Source organism: Alnus glutinosa, chromosome 12 (assembly GCF_958979055.1).
Source record: "Alnus glutinosa chromosome 12, dhAlnGlut1.1, whole genome shotgun sequence".
Classification (NCBI taxonomy): domain Eukaryota; kingdom Viridiplantae; phylum Streptophyta; class Magnoliopsida; order Fagales; family Betulaceae; genus Alnus; species Alnus glutinosa.
In genome coordinates, this window is record NC_084897.1 from 26960621 (window position 1) to 26979817 (window position 19197).

The 19197-nt window shown below is 35.3% G+C and overlaps 3 protein-coding genes across 3 annotated transcripts; 1 reads left to right on the top strand and 2 right to left on the bottom strand.

The window, feature by feature from the left end:
- Nucleotides 1-1144: 1144 nt before the first annotated feature.
- Nucleotides 1145-6333, bottom strand: LOC133851606 (protein PIN-LIKES 7-like). The gene is made up of 11 exons (XM_062288098.1): nucleotides 5913-6333; nucleotides 4093-4354; nucleotides 3851-3930; nucleotides 2926-3050; nucleotides 2716-2837; nucleotides 2408-2623; nucleotides 2172-2291; nucleotides 1980-2080; nucleotides 1830-1882; nucleotides 1562-1747; nucleotides 1145-1472 (listed from the first exon to the last, which is right to left on the bottom strand). Exons 2-11 carry the CDS (start codon nucleotides 4225-4227, stop codon nucleotides 1348-1350), a joined length of 1263 nt encoding a protein of 420 aa, XP_062144082.1. The 5' UTR covers nucleotides 4228-4354; nucleotides 5913-6333; the 3' UTR covers nucleotides 1145-1347.
- A 3105-nt stretch (nucleotides 6334-9438) lies between these two features.
- Nucleotides 9439-12404, bottom strand: LOC133851649 (uncharacterized). Its single transcript, XM_062288167.1, has 5 exons — nucleotides 12215-12404; nucleotides 11528-11648; nucleotides 10659-10758; nucleotides 10173-10259; nucleotides 9439-9745 (listed from the first exon to the last, which is right to left on the bottom strand). The coding sequence occupies exons 1-5, from the start codon at nucleotides 12273-12275 to the stop codon at nucleotides 9611-9613; spliced, it is 504 nt and encodes a 167-aa protein (XP_062144151.1). The 5' UTR covers nucleotides 12276-12404; the 3' UTR covers nucleotides 9439-9610.
- Nucleotides 12405-14338: 1934 nt separating this feature from the next.
- LOC133851859 (MLO protein homolog 1-like) lies at nucleotides 14339-18901 on the top strand. Its single transcript, XM_062288459.1, has 14 exons — nucleotides 14339-14544; nucleotides 14647-14704; nucleotides 14814-15061; nucleotides 15168-15284; nucleotides 15384-15444; nucleotides 15684-15769; nucleotides 15904-15978; nucleotides 17243-17331; nucleotides 17436-17485; nucleotides 17590-17630; nucleotides 17769-17942; nucleotides 18044-18079; nucleotides 18227-18355; nucleotides 18453-18901. Exons 1-14 carry the CDS (start codon nucleotides 14419-14421, stop codon nucleotides 18825-18827), a joined length of 1665 nt encoding a protein of 554 aa, XP_062144443.1. The 5' UTR covers nucleotides 14339-14418; the 3' UTR covers nucleotides 18828-18901.
- Nucleotides 18902-19197: the final 296 nt, after the last annotated feature.

The following is a 19197-nucleotide window of genomic DNA, read 5'->3' on the forward strand; positions in this document are numbered from 1 at the left end:
GTGTGCTTTTGATGAACGAATTTATGCTGATGAAATCAAATATTTCCTAAGCTGTCATTATGCTAAAAATTGATAACGATAGGAACTACTTGAAACATATTACCAGCGGTACACTGTATCTCTAAACAACTAAAATTGGACGACCTGTAGCAATTGTAGCCTAGGGAGGGTGCCAAATTGAAGTTCAAGTTTACTCCCGAGAAGCTCGGTTGGCGGTCGCAAGGATTGGTTGGAGAGTTTGAACGCAATCAGGCGGAGAAGCATGGTTGGTTGGATCACGTACGAATGAGGTGAAGATCAGAGAACTCGGATAAAAGCTCGGTTAGAGCATGTCCAAATGATGCTAGGAATAATCCGTGGAGCCTCAGCAATGTCCAAATGAGCCGACTTATTCGTCCGAATGTTGCCTTTAAAAATCACATTTTTCATGTTTTAATTGCAACAATACATTTGAGTCTTTTTCTAGGGTTTATATAAACACTACTAGAAGTCTAGAATGCATGATTTTTCATAAACCTCGAGGCTTGAGGTCATTATTTTGTGAGCTAAGAGAGACCTTTCGAGTACATGTGCCTTCAATTATCAATTTTCTCTTAAGAGTTTGTTGAAAACCACACAAGTTTTTAAACCTTCAAGCAATCGGAGTTCAACATTGCAGAGAAGGCCAAATAGAATACGGGCCAGAGTTTTGAAATTACTGAGGTAAAAGACAAACGGGTCGTTTGTTGGGTACGAGTCAAGTTTTTAATATAAAGCATTTGCAAGTATAAATTGATTGTATAATTAATCTTCTAATAGTGAATTGGTTTCCTGAGATTGGCTGTCTTGAAGTGTTTTTACCTTTAAAGAGTTCTTTTAAAGCGTTTCGATTTCGTCACCAAAATTAATGTGTCTGATCTTTTTATTGATTTGGTTGATTTTGGTGATTGTTTGTGTGGTTGCATACTTTTAATTAATTTGTTGAGTTTGCTGGAAAACACCCATTCGTCCTCTCGAACTCGAAGTGTCGTTTGGAGCAAATTTCATTCTATTCTGGGGAGCTTGTTGGGTCCCCCACCCCTCCATGTGTATCCTCTCTGTTTAGTTAATAAATCTTAAATCTTACCCAGAAAATAAATAAATAAATAAATAACTAGAGACAATGTGAATCCAAAGAAACAATGTAACAGAAAGAACATTTCATACAGAGGACGTGAAAGCATGCGACTTTGAAGATATACCTGAAAATCTACACACAAATAACACACTGGAGCGTACAAGAGAGAAAAGAATACATTATTGTATAAATGTATGTAACAAAATGGACCACTTATAATGGTTTGATGTCTTCAGCGATGGTAAAGCTCCTTAAGACAAGATCCACATGAAGACTGTTGACCATACTGCCAGTGCAAGTCCTGCAATCACGTATGTCCACAGAAAGAGAACAGAACACTCTTCTTGAGCCACATCAAAAAGCTGGGTCATGGTGCCTGCAAAATCATATTTTGTTTAATTATACATAAAGCATACAAATATGTTGAAAAATTGATATTATCAATGACTAATATTCATTACTAACCAATATTCATGGCAGGAGGCAGGGTGAACTGAATCATTAACACAAAGTGGAATAAAGGGTCCGATGGGAGGAACCCAAGATTGGCAGCTGCTTTAACAACCCAAATACCAATTACAGGAAGTAGGACGTATCGAACGAACACCACTCCAATGATGATTGACAGTCTCACTTTTGATGAGCGTAAGCCTATATAATTTGAGAGACAGTGACAACCAGTTAGATCGATGTTGGTTTAAATGTTGAGCTGGATGATCAGAGTTGTATTCACCTTGAGTTAGGTTGCCCCCCAGTATAAGAGTGATGCAAGGAATTGTCCCATCCCTACACACAACTTCTGCTGTTACTTGGTTATACATATTTACTTGGCGATTGATGTTTATGAGCCAAAAGGTTTTGGAAATTTATGAATGATACATACCCGAGTAATTGAATAGAATCTTGGATCACCCGCAGCGGGGCGCCATCCCCAACCATTAGGTTTCTCAGCCATGTTACTGCCCCAACGATGAGTCCCACAATCTGATCATATAGACAGGGAAGCAAGCTAAGTACATCAGTTCTTCTAAAACCTTCTTGTTAAGTATGTGGTTGAAATGTTGAGAAAACTCACAGCAGCTAGTGTTGGGGGTGCCAAAAGCTCCTCCAGAATCGGGTGAAGAAGTCCAACTAGTTTAGTCCAGAATGATATATTTCGCTTCTCCACTGTACTGGCGGATTCATGGGCTACAATCTGCAAGTAGAGTGATTTGAATATCCATCCAATGATCACGGGTGTCAAATATGTGTCTAGTCCAGAAAACAGATCAATATTAGACAGTTAATTTTGTGTTACACGACATGACTCACAGCTTGGTTTTCAGTGTCTTCAATAGATTTGATCGATGACACACTTATAGCAACATGTTCTTGATCTTCTCCCTTGAGAAGGTGACTTTCCCCATCAGCGTCTAAATCATTGTTAGGTGTCTTTGAGACCTCCTCAGTTGCTTGAAGTGCTTTGAATTTCATGGACGAGGTTCGTATCAACTGGTAAGTGTAAGTCCAGATGAAGAAACCACCAAGCTGCAATAGCCAAAAACAGTGGGGTTTAAGGCTTTTTTGAGTTGACAAAAGCATAAATGACTCTAGGTTAGGAATTGTAAGGCTGCATTTACCGCCATGGAGAAAGATGCATAAGACAGTCCAACAGAGCTGCAACTATTACGGTCACCAAATGGGCTCCCATCCTCGTTACAGATTGCAGGGACAATAATAAGGAGAAGGTTTCCCAAGTTTCCTGATTAACAAGCTAATTATGAGGACTTAACCTTACATAAATGCATCCTGAGAAGGAGCTGATCAAAGCTCTCGACAATGAAAAATACCTGATGAACATGTAGCGATGATCAGGCCTTCCAGATGAGGCTTCGGCCTCAATATTTTTACAACTACCCATCCAAGAATTCCTCCAAATAAAAAGGTAAGTCCAATGTTTACTGGCATAAACCACCTGAAGAGATGATGAGAAAAGATACAGTTAATGCATGGAGGCTTTATGAATTTGAATGGTCCAACTACATGTTTAGCAAATTGTGGACGCTTATACCAAAAAACTTGCTTTTGTGTAGGGTTCAAATTTCCGATGCAATTGTTCTCAGCTGAAGCCTCAAATTCATTGAAAATGTCAGCTAAATCTGTGGGTTCTGACCAAGCACAAGCCTAACTTCTTGAAACCAGCAGTTCGTTTTGATGAAAATCCAAGGAATAGCCAGAGCATTTGGAAACTTATAAATAATGTAAGCTTTACACTTAATATGTTTGGAGTTTGAACAAATCATCTTCAGCCATTGTTTTCATTGCAATGGCATATAAGATGATATGTTCCTCTTCACTTCTTAGCAACTTTCTATTAGAGTCCACTTTGCATATATATTAATTATTCATTCACGAGGTGTAATGTTGAAATTTCTGGAATTGATCCTGATAATTTTCCCTTTGCATTTATATCTGCATAGTCACTTCATAGAGAAGCAATTCACCCAAAAAAAAAAAAAACAGAAGAAGAAGAAGAAGAAAAAGAAAAAAGAAAAGAAAAGAAAAAAAAGACTAGATTTTTTTTTTCCTCTTTTTCTGCATTCCTATTCCTGACAAGAGAAATGCATATCAAATTCAAATACACATTCTAGATCACTGCCTCCAAAGTGATTTCATCTAGTGGCAAATGGTTAGAAGATCAGAAGAACGCAAAAAGAATGCATAGTTTAACAGAGGAAAAAGAAATCCATAGATAAAAATTCAAAAGTAACCTACCATGAAATGATGTCTTGAAGCGTAACAGTCTTGGCCAGACTGGCAAACATCAGTGATGGAGTGAACACCATGAAGACAATCTGCATAAGCAACAAGAATTACTCATAATTCGAAAAATTTAAGATTAAAAAAACAACATGTTGAAGAGCATGATCATCTTGACCCTGTTTTCCCTTGCTAACCGAAGAGAAAAAGGGTCAACTTTCCCACAAGTTTATGCATATATGCATTGCGTGCATTACCTTGTTTAAGGATCTTCGGGCATCCGCTGGGAGAAGATTTAGATACTCAGTGGCCATGAACGCTCCCAATATACTGATTAAGAGGACTTGCAAGATTGGCATGGATGCCACCTCAAAGAGTGACCAGAAACCCATCTTTGATTTTCCTTTTGTTATGAAACTTTGCAGCTGGGTTTCACTTCTAGTCTGATATATGATCAGCTACTTAGAACCTTTCTGTATACTACTATTTCAGTACTTCTAATAAAAGAGAAGGAAAATCCTGCGAAACAGCACCAAAGAGAGACAGATATGGTCATCAGAATTCAAAATAAAATCAAAAAGTTACAACGGACAAGGTCACCAGGAAACCAAAGCTAAAGGGACCGGTCGGGGACATGCACAAGCTACATACTTTTTTTTTGAACAGCACAAGCTACATACTTGTGAATGTACAACGGTCCACAACTCGGGGAGGAAGGAACCATGAAGGTACCACCACTTGTCAGGACTTGGGAGGAGTAGTACGGTCTCAAAAAGCCACCTCCCTAATATATATGTATATATTTTTTTTGGGTCTACCATGTTATTAATGTTTTAATTTGACTACTTATTAGTGATGCAAACGGCCGTGTCTGGGCGGTCCTGGTTTTTGAAATTTTTTTCTTAATTTTCTTTCTTTCTTTGTTTTTTTTTTTTTAGGAGTGAGATTGGCACAGTAATTTCTCAGAAAAAAAAATAATTTTAAATCAAATCGTTACAATTTGAAAAATGTAGAAAAATCTATATTTTCAAATTGTAGGTAAGGGATGCACACATTTTAAAAAAATGTAAAATTTTAAAAGTTCAATTACGATTTTATAACCCAAACAACAATTTTACAAGCACTTATAAATTTTAAAAAATCACATTTTGAAATCTCAAACTCAAACAAATCGAGATGGGTATGAGTTTTATTCCTTCTTTTATGAAAAGATGGCAATGGTTGAGAGGGGCATCCTAGCATGCCTAATCAGTAATTAAACTCAACTTTTTTTTTCTTTTTTTTTTCTTGAGATGTCTATACAAGAGGAAAAAGGAAAGGGAATTCGAATTAATGACCTTCGTTTTATGAGGCATAATCCTAGCCGATTAAGCTCATCCTTATGAACAATGATTATACTTAACTAATTACACCTATAATGCATCCTATCAACCACACTTTTAACTCAGTAGACCGTAGAATATAAGAGGGATCGATGATGCTATATTATTGCTATTGATGCTATTGAAAGTTGACAATGAAGCAAGCCGAATTAAATATATATATAAAAAAAAAAAAAAAAAAAAAAAAAAAGTGAACTAAAAAAAAGGGAAGAAAACAAAGTTTCAAAAGAGGGATGGGTTTTTGGAAGAATAGAATATTATATATTTATATATATATATATATATATATATATATATATATAAGAGTAAAAGAAAAATAGAAAGTATGTAATTACGATGAGGTTGTTTAAAAAGGAAGCTTCTCCGTCAACCACAAGAAAAACATAAAGCTTTAATTAAGAAAAAGCCAAAGACATTAAATCGCGAGAAACAGGTAAGTCATTAAATCCTTTCCCTTCTCATTGGCTAACAAGGAATATTTAGAGATTAGAATTATAAGAATGATTTGAGGTAAAAAAAAAGCTTGATTAATTAATTCCCGGCCACAAACACGCAAATCAGAAGCGACGAGAAACAGTTCGATTTGATAAAGTTGCAGCAAATATTATATTCCAAGGAATCTTAAAAGAAAATCGACTTGAGATGAAACGAAAGAATTATAAGATAGAGGAAGAGAGATTGATGGAGGAATTAACCTGGAATCAAATCTTATGGGTTGAGAAGACGGAGCCCTACAAATTATGGTCGAGGAAGACTCGGAGCGGAGGAGGTGGAGAGTCGACGGGAAAAGTGAAGCAAAAGCCATGAACCTCGCCGACTATCTTGGAACGATCGAGTAATTACAGCGCCTTTGTAAAGCCTGACATGTATTCACCATATTGAAGGCGTAGCTTGGTTGCTTCAACCATGTCATGAGCAGATGAGCAATTCCCCGGCCTATAGGCTATATATATATATATAGATTATAGAGGATATAGCCAATACAAATTGGTATACATGAAGCCAATGAAAAAGATAAGCAAAAAAGTTCACTCTCCTATGGCAAGACAGCCTGGCTGTCTGGTTGTGGCCGGGATTAATACTGTTGTAGATTTGTAATTAAACGAATTATTACCCAGTTTAAGCTTGTGCATCTGCTGCGGTTACCTTTCACAACTAACTAACGACACCTTCAATTAACCAGGAAAGCCTACTCCTTCACGCAATTTATTAATTTCTACTTCTTTAATCTTAACATTTGTCGTTCCTGAAATTATGGACACGTCACATATATATATATTCTCTGGAAAAGACCACAATGGACATTTTTATCCTTACCATATTATCTAGCAAATATGGCAAGGATGGGGGGTTGAAGGTCCAGTGTGAAAAGCGACATATTCTCATGAATAGCTTTTATTTGAGGATGCTCCAATAGATCATTTTTTTATTCACCCGAGTTTAAATAGGTAAGAATATCGATGAGAGAATACCCTTCCTTCTATGGTCCCTTCACCACGTGTCCATCAGATAAGTGACTGTCGATCAGTGATTTTATTAAGGGACGACTAACCCGCCAAGTGTACGTAACAATTTTAAGAGTGATAGACCTTAATTTCTGAGCCCGTGAAGTAACGGGATATATTCAATTAGGGACTGATCTCTTCACAATAAGGTTGTGCACAATTTGTGCACAACTACTCATATCGGTAGGTAGATTCCACCGATGTGAGTGGTTGTGCACTTATGCAGGAGACTTTTCCTTATTCAATTTGAGTGAGCACTAGCAAGCCTATATATATATATATATAATAAATAATTGGTATGATCCGTAAATAGCATTACTCTTGCATCAAAATTAAGAATACTGAAGAAATTACAAGCATGCATCATCGTCTGAACTGTTCAACTCTCCTACATGGAAACATGTCATAATCCATCCAATGTTGGCATTATAGTAATTGTTGCCCCACTCTATTAATAAAGAAAAAGATGAAAAGGCAGAGACACAAACCCCTATTGAATAAATTAATAATGTATAAATAAATTATTTGGTTGATGCGAGAAAATAATGCATACACTCCGACGATTCCTTTGGATGCTTCTCCATCAATATACATTATAGCAATGTTTATCTGTGACTGTGAGTTGATGTCACTCAGTTTTGGTTGTAGCTTCCTCGGAGCTAGAGCACTAGAGGCTTCCCGATATTTTTTCTTTTTTATAAATATTTATAGAAAAATAAAGAAAATATATGTGGGTTTTTAAAGGCCATGTGCTATAGTGGACGATCCCATCATAATTCATGAATGTGACTATATAATATCTCTCTTAAGACCCCAGTCCCCCACATGCTTAATTATGAATAGAAGGACAAAATAATTAGAAGAAATATTGGCCGGCCAGCTGCAACTTTACTTCAATAATGTAGTGGATGGTGGGTTCCTTAACATCAATTATTGAGGGGGTCCGTGTGTGTTAGGTATCATCATCGTGCAGCAAATCTCATTTATCATACTATCTATATTACATATATATATATAAGAAGAAAAACAAAATTTTGAAACTAGTAGATTTTCAGCATATATATATTATTGTAAATATTTCTCTATGTATAGAGATTACGTTTTGGCCATCTAATTAAGCCACAAATTTCAAAATACATTGTATGTGGACTGTGGGATATATATCAACATCTTTGTTCCTGTTGTAGCACGTTTTGCTTTTAACTTCATGTACGTTCTTCAACCCTAGAAGGAACTAATTACAGATCAAGTACTGGTCAATCACTAATTTAGGTGGTCAAAGTTTGTTGGCTGCTATTATTGTTGAGTATATATATATATATATATATGAAAGTAAAAAGATTAGGTCCCACATTTAAAAAAAAATAAAATAAAAAAATTATAAATGTGAATTATTAATATAGTACTATAATTGGAATCAAACATATAGGTTTAAGTTTTTGGATTAAGTCATGTCTCAATTATATGCATAACTACCAGAGTGTTAATTTAGAAAACTTTCCCATTGATATTGCATGTTAGGTTTATATGTTGGCCAATTTAGTGTATAAAACGATTTGATGTAAGTTAAATTTGGTTAGAGTAAGTTGATACTTAGGCTAAAACCCAAAATATTAAGAGGAATGCTAGATATTTCAATTTATTTATTTATTTATTTTTTTTTTTTCCAAAAGTTGGTTTTCAAATGATGTGTCACAATCTTATGTGATTTATCATTTTAAAAAATGTGCTACAATCTCTTGGGATTGTGACACATCACTTGGGAACCAACTTTTAGAAAAAAAGTTTGAGATGTCTAACATTTTTCAAATTTTATTATTGAGAAAGAGATCGAAACGGTACTCTTTTTTTACACGGGTTTTATGGTGATGCATTGCTTAATATCAAATTGATTGTCGAGTTGCTCTTAATTTAGTGTATAGGGTTGATATCAAAATGATAGGGAAATGGATGTTTTGTTTCAATCCGATCAACTTGAAGTGCTTGCGTAGTTGCGTGTGTGGACTAAGACTTGCGATGCATCAATTCATGCATATCTGTAATTGTGATATATATTATTTTTCAAGTTTTAATTTTGTATTCAAAACGTGGAGGATTATCTGGGTAGTCATCATCCTTGTTTCTTCTTCCCATTCATACAATACAATTCTTAAACCAAAAACGTCATAACCATTTCTTGTGTCGGTCGGTCAGCGCAGCCTTCACAATTTCCACTTATTTTTTATATATAGATACTCTTCAATTTTGTTTTTGTTACATTGTGATTAAAAAGAAAAATAATAAAAAATAAATAAAATGATATGTGGCTTTTATTTTATTTTTATAATTTTTATAATTCTGATTCTTTCATTATCATGATTTTTGGCATTCAAATTGGAGGAGACAGGAGAGGGACTTTGGCGTGCGCGATCAACGCATAATATCTTTATTTTCTAAAAATAAATTTTATATATATCATGACATTGGTCATGTGGTCATCATTCCATAAGCATCAAAACTCATGCAGTGTGTGAAGTTTCCCTTCCATTCGAGATCATACAAAATTAACTGATGGAAAGATACACCTCAATATACTGAACATTGGATAGAATCCCATTTGTCTAATTCCCCCTCCTCCCACCTCTCCCTTCTGAAAAAAAAAAAGCAAAAAAGGAAGAAAGGAAGAAATAAATAGAAAGGGAAAGAAAAGATTTAAGATGCCATGCTAAAGTAGAGGGGTTCCAGCAATTGTGATGGTTTTACTGGTACAATCTTCAACAATCAACCCGAATCCATTCACCCAATATAAAATCAAAAGGATTAAAAGATATATATATATAACATTATTTTCCAGTAGTAATCACATGTAACTCGTGATAGTTTATATTGCAATTTGGACAAGTATTCTGTTATATAGAAGCTTCAACTTCATCAGAATTCACAGCAGCTCCGTTTGGGGCATCATCCGCATGCAGCTGAGCAGATACATCATCTATGGCAGAATTCAACTGTGCGATCTTCTCAGTTAATATTTTGCGGGTCCTCTGTAGTCAAAAATCACACAACCAAACCAATATCAGTGCATTTAACTAAAACAATATCGATCAGAGTTAAAAGACAGTGAAATTACAAGTTAACATAGCCAATTTATAAAGTGTTTTCCTCTTCTTGAAGGTTTCCATTCATCAAAGCTACAAATTAGAAGAACTTACCTATACACCATAATCATGGCATTTCAAGCCTAATCCAAGCCGAGGAGTATATCCCCTTCTTCCCCTTGTTGCTCTTCCCTAGATGTGATGCCTAAAAAGCCTAGTATTCTATGAGGGACAACCATAATTTTTCTTTTCTTCGCAACCACAACCAAAGAGTAGTCCTTTTCTATAATTTAATATTCAAACACTTTACCAAACATGAGGACAAACACAATGAGCACTTTTAAGGATTACAAATGCAGGAACAACTTCTCACCTCCAAAGCCTTTTCCTCATCATATATGAATTTTGGCAACTTCCTCATCAGATCTTTTCTGTCAGTTCCAGCTAGTGCCTTGCTTATCTGTGAAAAGCAAGATATATCAGTTGGCATCCTTTTTTATCTTCAATTTTTTTTTTTTTTTGGTTAGGGGAGGGGGCCAGCATCTGAGCTGTTACTTGGATGAGCAGCATCTAAACCATATAAATGGCCCAAAGGTGAACTGCTGGCGAAGGACCCATCCAAGTACTACCTGATGCATCAAATAGCTGCTTAATTGAACCAAATGACTTATATTTTTATCCATCTTGTGAAACTAAAACTTGGATGAAATATTTTTTTATCCTACAGCTCAAAATTAGATTAGATCGTTATTGTGAGAAAACAAACACATACACTACTACACTTGATTAACAGCCTAAAGTAAACACAGACAAACAACACCAAGATAGATCTGAGTAGACATAAATACTCCAACAATACCTGGGGTGCGTATATGCAGCCTAATGTTCCAACAACTATGCCTCCCAGTACAAAGCCACCCACAAAGATACTTGCACTACTTGGTCTTCCAACATCCCCACTGTACTTGCACAAAAAGGCAAATGATCATAATTTAGAAAAAAGAACGATAGCATTAGAAATTGCTTCTTTGGCAATTTATGGATCGAAACTGATCCATAGTTTTTGGGTTTCTTTAGCTGTACCATACTGTGACAGTTGAATTTTATATGAAAGCTCATGCATGACCATACTGAATACCAACATCAGGACTTTTCTGCAAGCTAAAGATAGTTCAGCAGATGAAGGTACAGAGTTCTTGGGCATTCATTTCATGAGGCTAAGGGGCTTATCGAGGACTAAATGTTACCCCCCCCCCCCCCCCCCTCTCTTTTTGTTTGGGGAACTTACAAAAGAAGAAGTGAAAATATTTCGTAAAATCATTTATAAGAAAGTTAAGGTATTCATGCTATGGGATAAAAAGAAGAATTTGGGACTACAGGAGCACAACATATATATATATATATATATATATAGTACATTGGTATTTGGAAAAAAAAAAAAAAAAAACAGGAAAGAGCAAAAGCTTAATCCCACGAGCTCTTCAATCAATCAAATGATCCAATGCTTTTAACAGTGTCTAAAGCTAACTGATATGTGTTTGCAACTGTGAGCGTACAGATACGAAAATGATTGGAAGGCCAAAAAAAAAAAAAAAAAAAAAGCAGTACAATAACATATGTACTGAAAGATTTGACCAAGTACCTATTTTATGTGTACATGCTTAAATCTGAAGATACACATGCTTAACAATGAATCAAACAAATCTTATGACACAATTATACACGTACCCTGCTCGGACTGTAAATTGCCTCTTATAAGTAGTGAGTTTTGCTTTACCCCGAAATGTGGGACCTAAAGACGGATCACTGGAGCTAATGTTCAAAAGAAATCGATCAGGCTTCGAAGAACCTGGCTTCAAATATTTGGCATTAATTAGACAGAGCATTCATAAGCATGCCATAAATGGCTACACTGCGAAGAAATATAAATTCGTACGCGCAATTCATAAGCGAAAATAAGAACAAAATCGAGTTATTTATATATTGGGACCTGTATGTTTAATCAGAGAGCATACGAGACACACTGTAAGAGTACAAGTCAATGCAGTGTATGGGGCACAAAGATCAAAACTTTAAATTGTAAATTGCCTTATGGTGAACTGAAATCCTCATGGGGATAAGCTTATTATACGGTTGTGGGTGTAATCCCAATACAACATTTGCATAAAAGAATTATAATATTTTTCTTCGCCTAAGTTAGCATAATTGAAAGAAAAAGAGAACCCCCAACTACATAAGGTAACAATTCCCACATGTGAAAACGCTTCGCAGAGATCTGTGAGTAGGAATAACAATTTCAAAAGTACCCAGAAAGATATAATTTTGACGTAGCGTATAAAAAACAGCGAAATTCAATTTACAGACATAAGCAGAAAAGAAAGATAAAAGGAAGAGAAAGATGGATGATAAAATTACCGGATAAGAAGTGGGTTCGAGGATTTTGGATTGGAGAGAAGGATCCGGGCAGAGTAGCCATCACTTTTGGAATTCTCAGCTCCGAAGACAATCCCACAAGAGAATACACACTTCCAACTTCGCTCTTTCTTCGATGTTATCGAATTCTCGTTTTTGCCGATGCCCAACATTCAACAAAAATTAATTATAAGAATAAATACAATTTTTTTTATTTTTTATTTAAAAAAAAAGACCGATTTGGGTGGTAAAAGAAAGAAAATGTTGAACCTCTCATATCTTAGGCTAAGGTATAGCTTGGGCTGAGAATGGGATGGGCTATTCTCGCCCCGGGATTCGGCCTGGTCCAATGTAATCAGATTCATTCCTTCGTTTAACAAGTAACTGTTATAACATGTGTTATTGGATAAATACATACATTTATATATCTTTGGAATTCAAATAGGGTGCAATGAGATTGTTTATTACACAGGGTACATACATACTTGTATGGACTGTCCAAACACATATTTTATAAGCAGAGTAAAGCCCAAATGTACGTCCTCGACTGCCCATTACGTACACATGCAATTTACAGCCTCTTTACACCTAATCTTCATCATCAAAGACCGTAAGGAACTGAGGGCGAAGTTTTAGCTACTTTGTCGGAGGGGTTTTAGTTGCCTCCAACAATAAAAGGTCAATCTTGCTAGGCATCTTGCTAATGGAGTTACATACTGTCTCGCGAATGAAGTACTTTTTTTTTTGTGAGGAAATGGTACTTATTGGGTTATTGAAGATATTCTCGTTTGTATTGTTGATATTATTTATGTTAAGCGTTGTGCTTAATTTGTTTGATCATATAACGATGGAAACATAATTTCTTATAACTCTTTAGGGATAAACAAATTAAAATAATTTTACAGCTTATTACACCACAACAGAATGCTGAGTAAACAAAGAAAGAAGAACAATTCCAAGATGCCGGCCGCCTGCAGACCTGAATGCAAGACAAGCATTTCTTCCTAACCCAAATTGATAAGGGGAATTAGTCTAAATAGGGCAGACAGAAATCAACAACGTTAACGTACAAATTAACAATCAATATAAACGCGTACGTGCATATATATATACCCGACATTCTGCGAGCTAACATCTCCACACCCAATTCCAACAAGAAGCCAAAAGAAAGTTCTTCATCATATATGCAAATAATAATAATAATAATAATAATAATATATAATAGGATCTGAAGCCACCTACTCCAAGCAGCTTATTAATTAATAATTAATAATAAAGTTTTGAGCTCGTCCTGCTTTACACTTAGATGGGCTAATCAACATTAGAATTTAGATTGCCATGCATCATCAGACTGCAGTAGTGGCCGCGGAGCAAAAAATATTTTTTCAATTCTCAAAACGATCAAACACAAAATAAAAATAGGAGATTGCTGACAAGTTAAATTTGTTGGATTTGATAAGCTGAACATTAAAGAACATCACAGTTCTATTTATTATAATGTAAATCAGACAAATAATTATATTTATCAAAACATACATATATAGTAGATTTGGAATTTTTTTTTTTTTTCTAGCTTTGAATGTTTTAACGTCTCATTAATGCGGAGTGAATTAAAGCATTCTTAATTGAATCATAAGTTCCTATTTAATTGGTTGACAGCAAAAGGCAAGAAATTAAAAAAATATATATAAAAATTTTGAAAGACAAAATTATGATCAATTACTATCTAAGATATATAACAACCTTTTCATAGGAGCCATATTAAATATTCTAGTTTGAATAATAATAATTAAAAAAAAAAAAAAAAAAAAAGCCCTTAATCGGGGCATGATCAGATGGCAAAGAAGTTGATAAGCACTATAATTAAGAGTACTGACAAGCTACGGTAATAGATTGCTTCGCCCTTTTGACCAAAAAAAAATAGATTGCTTCGCCCTCACTATGTATCACTATGTTTGCTGTTGTCACTTTTCTAGCACTACGTTTGATGGCTTTTTCTGACGTCGTGTTCTCCTTGGCCTGTACAACGTCGATCTGCCGGCGCGCAATCCATTTGTTTATATTTGTAGTCTAGTGTGATTCTTCTGACGAAAGAAGGTTCCACTGATCTGAAGCATTATTCTTTAATTAGCGTCAGATTTTGCAATAAAAGTTGCTTCGCAGAGAGCTCGATCTGCATCTATAGCTATAGCTATAGCTAGCTAGGCATGGCTGCAGCTGCTGCTGGAGAGAGGACATTGAGGGAGACAGCTACATGGGCTGTTGCACTTGTTTGTGCCGTTTTCGTCATCTTTTCTATTCTTATTGAACATGGCATCCATTCTCTTGGAAAGGTGACTCTATGGACAGATCGATGACTCTCATAATACATAATACATAATATCAGTCGTATTAATGCATGGGTTCTCATCTTTCTTTCCTCTTAATTATGACAGTGGTTTCAGAAGCGCAACAAGAAGGCCATGTCTGAGGCTTTAGAGAAAATCAAAGCTGGTCTCTCTCTCTCTTGTACACACACGACACACGTACTCATTCCAACAATTAGTACATGAGTTGATGCTCATTAATTTGATTTTTTTTTTCTTTTCCTTTTTTAATGTAGAGTTGATGCTACTGGGGTTCATATCTCTGCTAATTACAGTGGGCCAAAAACCCATCTCGAAGATATGCATCCCTTCCAGAGCTGCAAACATCATGTTTCCATGTAAGAAGGTGGACTCCGAGGGGGCAGATGGTGGTGGTGACCGGAGAAAGCTATTGTGGTATGCCGGAGATATTGATGTCACATGGCGCCGAGCCCTTGCCGGCCCAGCTGGTGGTGGTGGTGGAGATGATTACTGTACCAATCATGTTGGTAAAAGTAAATCAAATTGTACTTCCATTTCTTCACACTTGCCATGTCCTTCTCTTATATATAGATTGCTTTCTTTTTTTTATGGATCTATATATATATTAGAACAAGGTAGCATTGATCTCACAGTCGGGGGTGCACCAACTGCACATCTTCATATTTGTACTTGCGGTCTTCCACGTTCTCTACAGTATTATTACCATAGTTCTGGCAAAAGCCAAAGCATGCTACTGCCCGCTCTCGTTTTTCAACAACAAATTAAAATTCACTTCGATCAAGTACGTACATTATTTGTAATGTTTAAATGACTTAATTGTACAGATGAAGAAATGGAAAGCATGGGAGCTCGAGACCACATCTCTCGAATATCAATTTACTAATGGTAATCAGTTTATAGAATAGTGATTGGTACGTGGGGGACTCCTTACCAATCACTATTAAAAAGAATTTATAAATCTGTCAATTTATATAATTGACTCGATTGAAATAATTTGGAAGAAAACTTTTTCCTGGCCTATATATATATATATATAGTTGGAGTGTAACGTACTTTGTTATTCATTTTAAAATAAAAAGAAAAGGCCGGTTAGAGTTGATATATATTAAAATTATTGTACGTAGATCCCTCGAGATTTAGGCTTGCTCATCAAACGTCTTTTGTTCGGCGGCATAGCGGCTTATCGACGACACCTGGTCTCAGATGGATTGTACGTAAGATGTATTATAATTCTTCTGATGATCGAAATTTTCTTCAATTCATACACATGCATCATATGCCTTTGTGGGTACGTATTATATATTCATGATCGATCGATCACAAGCTTGCTTTCTCGATGATCAGGTGGCATTTTTCAGGCAATTCTTTCGTTCGGTAACAAAGGTCGACTATCTCACTATGCGACACGGATTTATAAATGTAAGCGCGCGCCTCTCGTTTTCTTTCTCTATATATAGACTATATTTCCTCCCTCGCCTCCTTTTTTCATATATATATATATATATATATATATATATATATATATATATATATATATATATATATATATATATATATATATATATATATATATATATATATCATTATATATCATTATTTAAATCTTATAATTTCTTATTAATTAAAGCTTTTTTACAAAAATTGGTAATTTAATTTCGTTCTTATTTTCAATCCTACCGGCCTACTCGATCTCTACCTTCCATTTAAAATTAAAAATTTCATTGCCTCTACACCATTACAAATAATAATAATAATATTTATGAATGAAAATGTCCTTATTTGAATAGGATCTTCTCCATTTCGATCAAGTTATATGGATATAACTTATTTTAATGTTAATATATATTTTATTTTGTTGTATTTATAAATAGTACTGTCATTTAGAATTGAGAAAGAGATTTATCGGACATCATTCTCTTGTCATTATCTCATCATTCTCTATTGACGTGGTATTGTCAATACACTTTTAATTAACAAGAAAAAAAAAAAATCAAAGATGAATAATGATGTCACATCAGCGAAGAATGATGGAAGAAGAACAATAGAATACAAAGTACCATTTCTCATTGAGAAATAGATGTGCTATACATCATTCTCTTGTCTTTGTGGCATTTTCAATCCACTTTTAAATCAATCTTAATTAAATTAAGATTGATCTAAAGATGAATTGATAATGTCACGTCAACAGAGAGTGATAAGAGAATTAATATCAAGTAGCATATCTCTTTAAAATTTTAAGAAACATGATACTTTGTATTCTCTTACTATCATCATTCTCCTTTGATGTGGCGTCGTCAATTCACTATTGATTTCTTCTCTTTTTTTTTTCTTTTTTTTCTTTTAATTAAGATTAATTTAAAGGTAAAATGACAATGCCACATTAACGAAGAAGAATAAGTGACTACTAAGAAGTATGTCTCAAATTTTAAATGCCACGATAATATATGACCAAAAAAAAAAATGCCAACCCAATATTCCAAATTTGCATCTCTTGACTTGTATGGAAGGAAAATTAAGATACAGAACAAACATGAAGAGAAACCTCCGACCCCTTCGATCGTTTTCTACCTAGATATCCTCTAAATTCTAATTTCTATCTCAGATCTCCAGACTCCGGTATTTTTCCTCCAATCTTAGTCAATCTTCATCTAACACAAGAAAATTCCTATTGACTAATTGGCAGGCCCACCTTGCACCAAATAGCAAATTCGACTTTCATAAGTACATTAAAAGATCAATGGAAGATGACTTTAAGGTGGTCGTTGGTATCAGGTTGCTCTCTCTCTCTCTCTCTCTCTCTCTCTCTCTCTCTCTCTGTGTGTTTGTGCTACGCACTAACAGAAATAATCATGGATCGATCGATGTTGATGTTTCAGTATACCATTATGGATATGCTGTATACTCTTTCAGCTTTTAAACGTCTATGGTATGACTTCTCTCCCCCTGGCCTCTTACTTTCTTCATTTGTAGCTTTTATGACTTCTGTAAGTTTTCACTCACAAAACCACGATGCTGCACTTCTCTGAACAGGATGGTACATGCTGTCAGCCTTGTCATTTATACCATTAGCAGTAAGAAATTCTTCATATGTAGATTTTTTTTTTTTTTGGTCATCATTAATACAGTTTACAAAATTGGATTACTTGAACAGCAGAAAAATGACTTTGATTGATTTGCGTGGACTGTTCTAATTAATTTGCGAGCTACAGATACTTCTACTAGTTGGAACAAAGCTTGAAGTTATAATCATGGAAATGGCTCAGCAAATCCAAAATCGAACCACCGTAGTGAAAGGAGCTCTTGTGGTGGAGCCTAGTAACAAATATTTCTGGTTCAATCGACCTGACTGGATTATTTTCTTGATTCATTTCACCTTGTTCCAGGTAAATCCATCGTGCCTTACGAGTTTACTCAAATGCTATATAGGTTGCAGCTTGGAATATCCTGTGTTTCGAGCTAACTATTTTGCTTTTCCAATTTACAGAACGCGTTCCAAATGGCTTACTTTCTGTGGATATGGGTAAGTAATTGGAACCGTTTCTAAGTACTCCAAGTGCATGCATGTTGATGCATGTCTATAAAATTATCAAATAAATCTTAATTATTATCGATCGATATAATTATCTTCGCTTTCTAATTAACTAATTAAGATGATCCAATATTGCAGTATGAGTTCAAGTTGAACTCGTGCTTCCATGAAAATCTAGCAGAAGTGTTGGCAAGGGTTTTCCTTGGTGTAGCTCTGCAAGTCTTGTGTAGCTATATCACCTTCCCCCTCTATGCCTTGGTGACTCAAGTGAGTATATATACTTAATTCTAAGACAAGACTATTAACACTCGTTACAGAAAAAAAGAGTAGTAATATATATTAAACTTGCACAATATGCATGCAGATGGGATCCCACATGAAGAAGGCAATCTTCAAAGAGCAAACGGCAAAAGCTCTAAAGAAATGGCAAAAAGCTGCAAGGGAGAAGAGGAAGTTGAGTAAGGCGACAGGGGCAGATGTTTCATCATCTGGGTTCCTGAGTGGAGAGAATACCCCAAGCCATGGCTCATCACCTATACACTTGCTCCACAAGTATAAAACCAATTCTACTACTCATGACATTGAAAGTGTTGTCAGCTCTCCCAGGGCTCACCATTCTGTAACCGAACTCTCAGAGACTGAAGGTCCTGCACCCCTTTCTGGTGACGATCTTTATGAACCAAGAAGACATAACAATTCGGAAACAAATAATGGAGACTTCTCTTTTGTTAAGCCTTGAAGAAATTATCAGCCTAGCTATCATGTTCTTACAAACTGAAATTAATTACAACAAAAATGACTACCATTATCCTAGTCACATCAAAACATTAATTACTTTGCCAATATATGTCATTGGGACTCCATAAGCATATTACTTTTGGTTAAGGGAATCTTAATCCATTTATTTCTCTAGAAATTCCTCTTCTTCTTTTTCTAAGAAAAAAAGAAGAAGAAGAAGAAGAGGAGGAGGAAAAACGGATCGACACAGTACACAGAGTGGTAATCATGTGCTCGTAGACCTACGGGGTAGACCTGTCTGGGCTGGCTTCGACCAGTCTGGGTAGTTGCTATGATGTGGCCCATGCACGTAAAAGTCCACACGTTAATGG

Coding starts and splice junctions, on each gene's coding strand:
- LOC133851606 (XM_062288098.1), bottom strand. CDS start 4,227: ATGGGTTTCTGGTCACTCTTTGAGGTGGCATCCATGCCAATCTTGCAA. Junction 2,624..2,715: donor ATGCATCTTTCTCCATGGCG/GTAAATGCAGCC, acceptor TGGCTATTGCAG/CTTGGTGGTTTCTTCATCTG. Junction 1,473..1,561: donor GCCTCCTGCCATGAATATTG/GTTAGTAATGAA, acceptor ATGATTTTGCAG/GCACCATGACCCAGCTTTTT.
- LOC133851649 (XM_062288167.1), bottom strand. CDS start 12,275: ATGGCTACTCTGCCCGGATCCTTCTCTCCAATCCAAAATCCTCGAACC. Junction 11,649..12,214: donor TCGAACCCACTTCTTATCCG/GTAATTTTATCA, acceptor ATTTGAAGCCAG/GTTCTTCGAAGCCTGATCGA. Junction 10,260..10,658: donor GCTGCATATACGCACCCCAG/GTATTGTTGGAG, acceptor TGCTTTTCACAG/ATAAGCAAGGCACTAGCTGG.
- LOC133851859 (XM_062288459.1), top strand. CDS start 14,419: ATGGCTGCAGCTGCTGCTGGAGAGAGGACATTGAGGGAGACAGCTACA. Junction 14,545..14,646: donor GCATCCATTCTCTTGGAAAG/GTGACTCTATGG, acceptor TAATTATGACAG/TGGTTTCAGAAGCGCAACAA. Junction 14,705..14,813: donor TTTAGAGAAAATCAAAGCTG/GTCTCTCTCTCT, acceptor TTTTTAATGTAG/AGTTGATGCTACTGGGGTTC.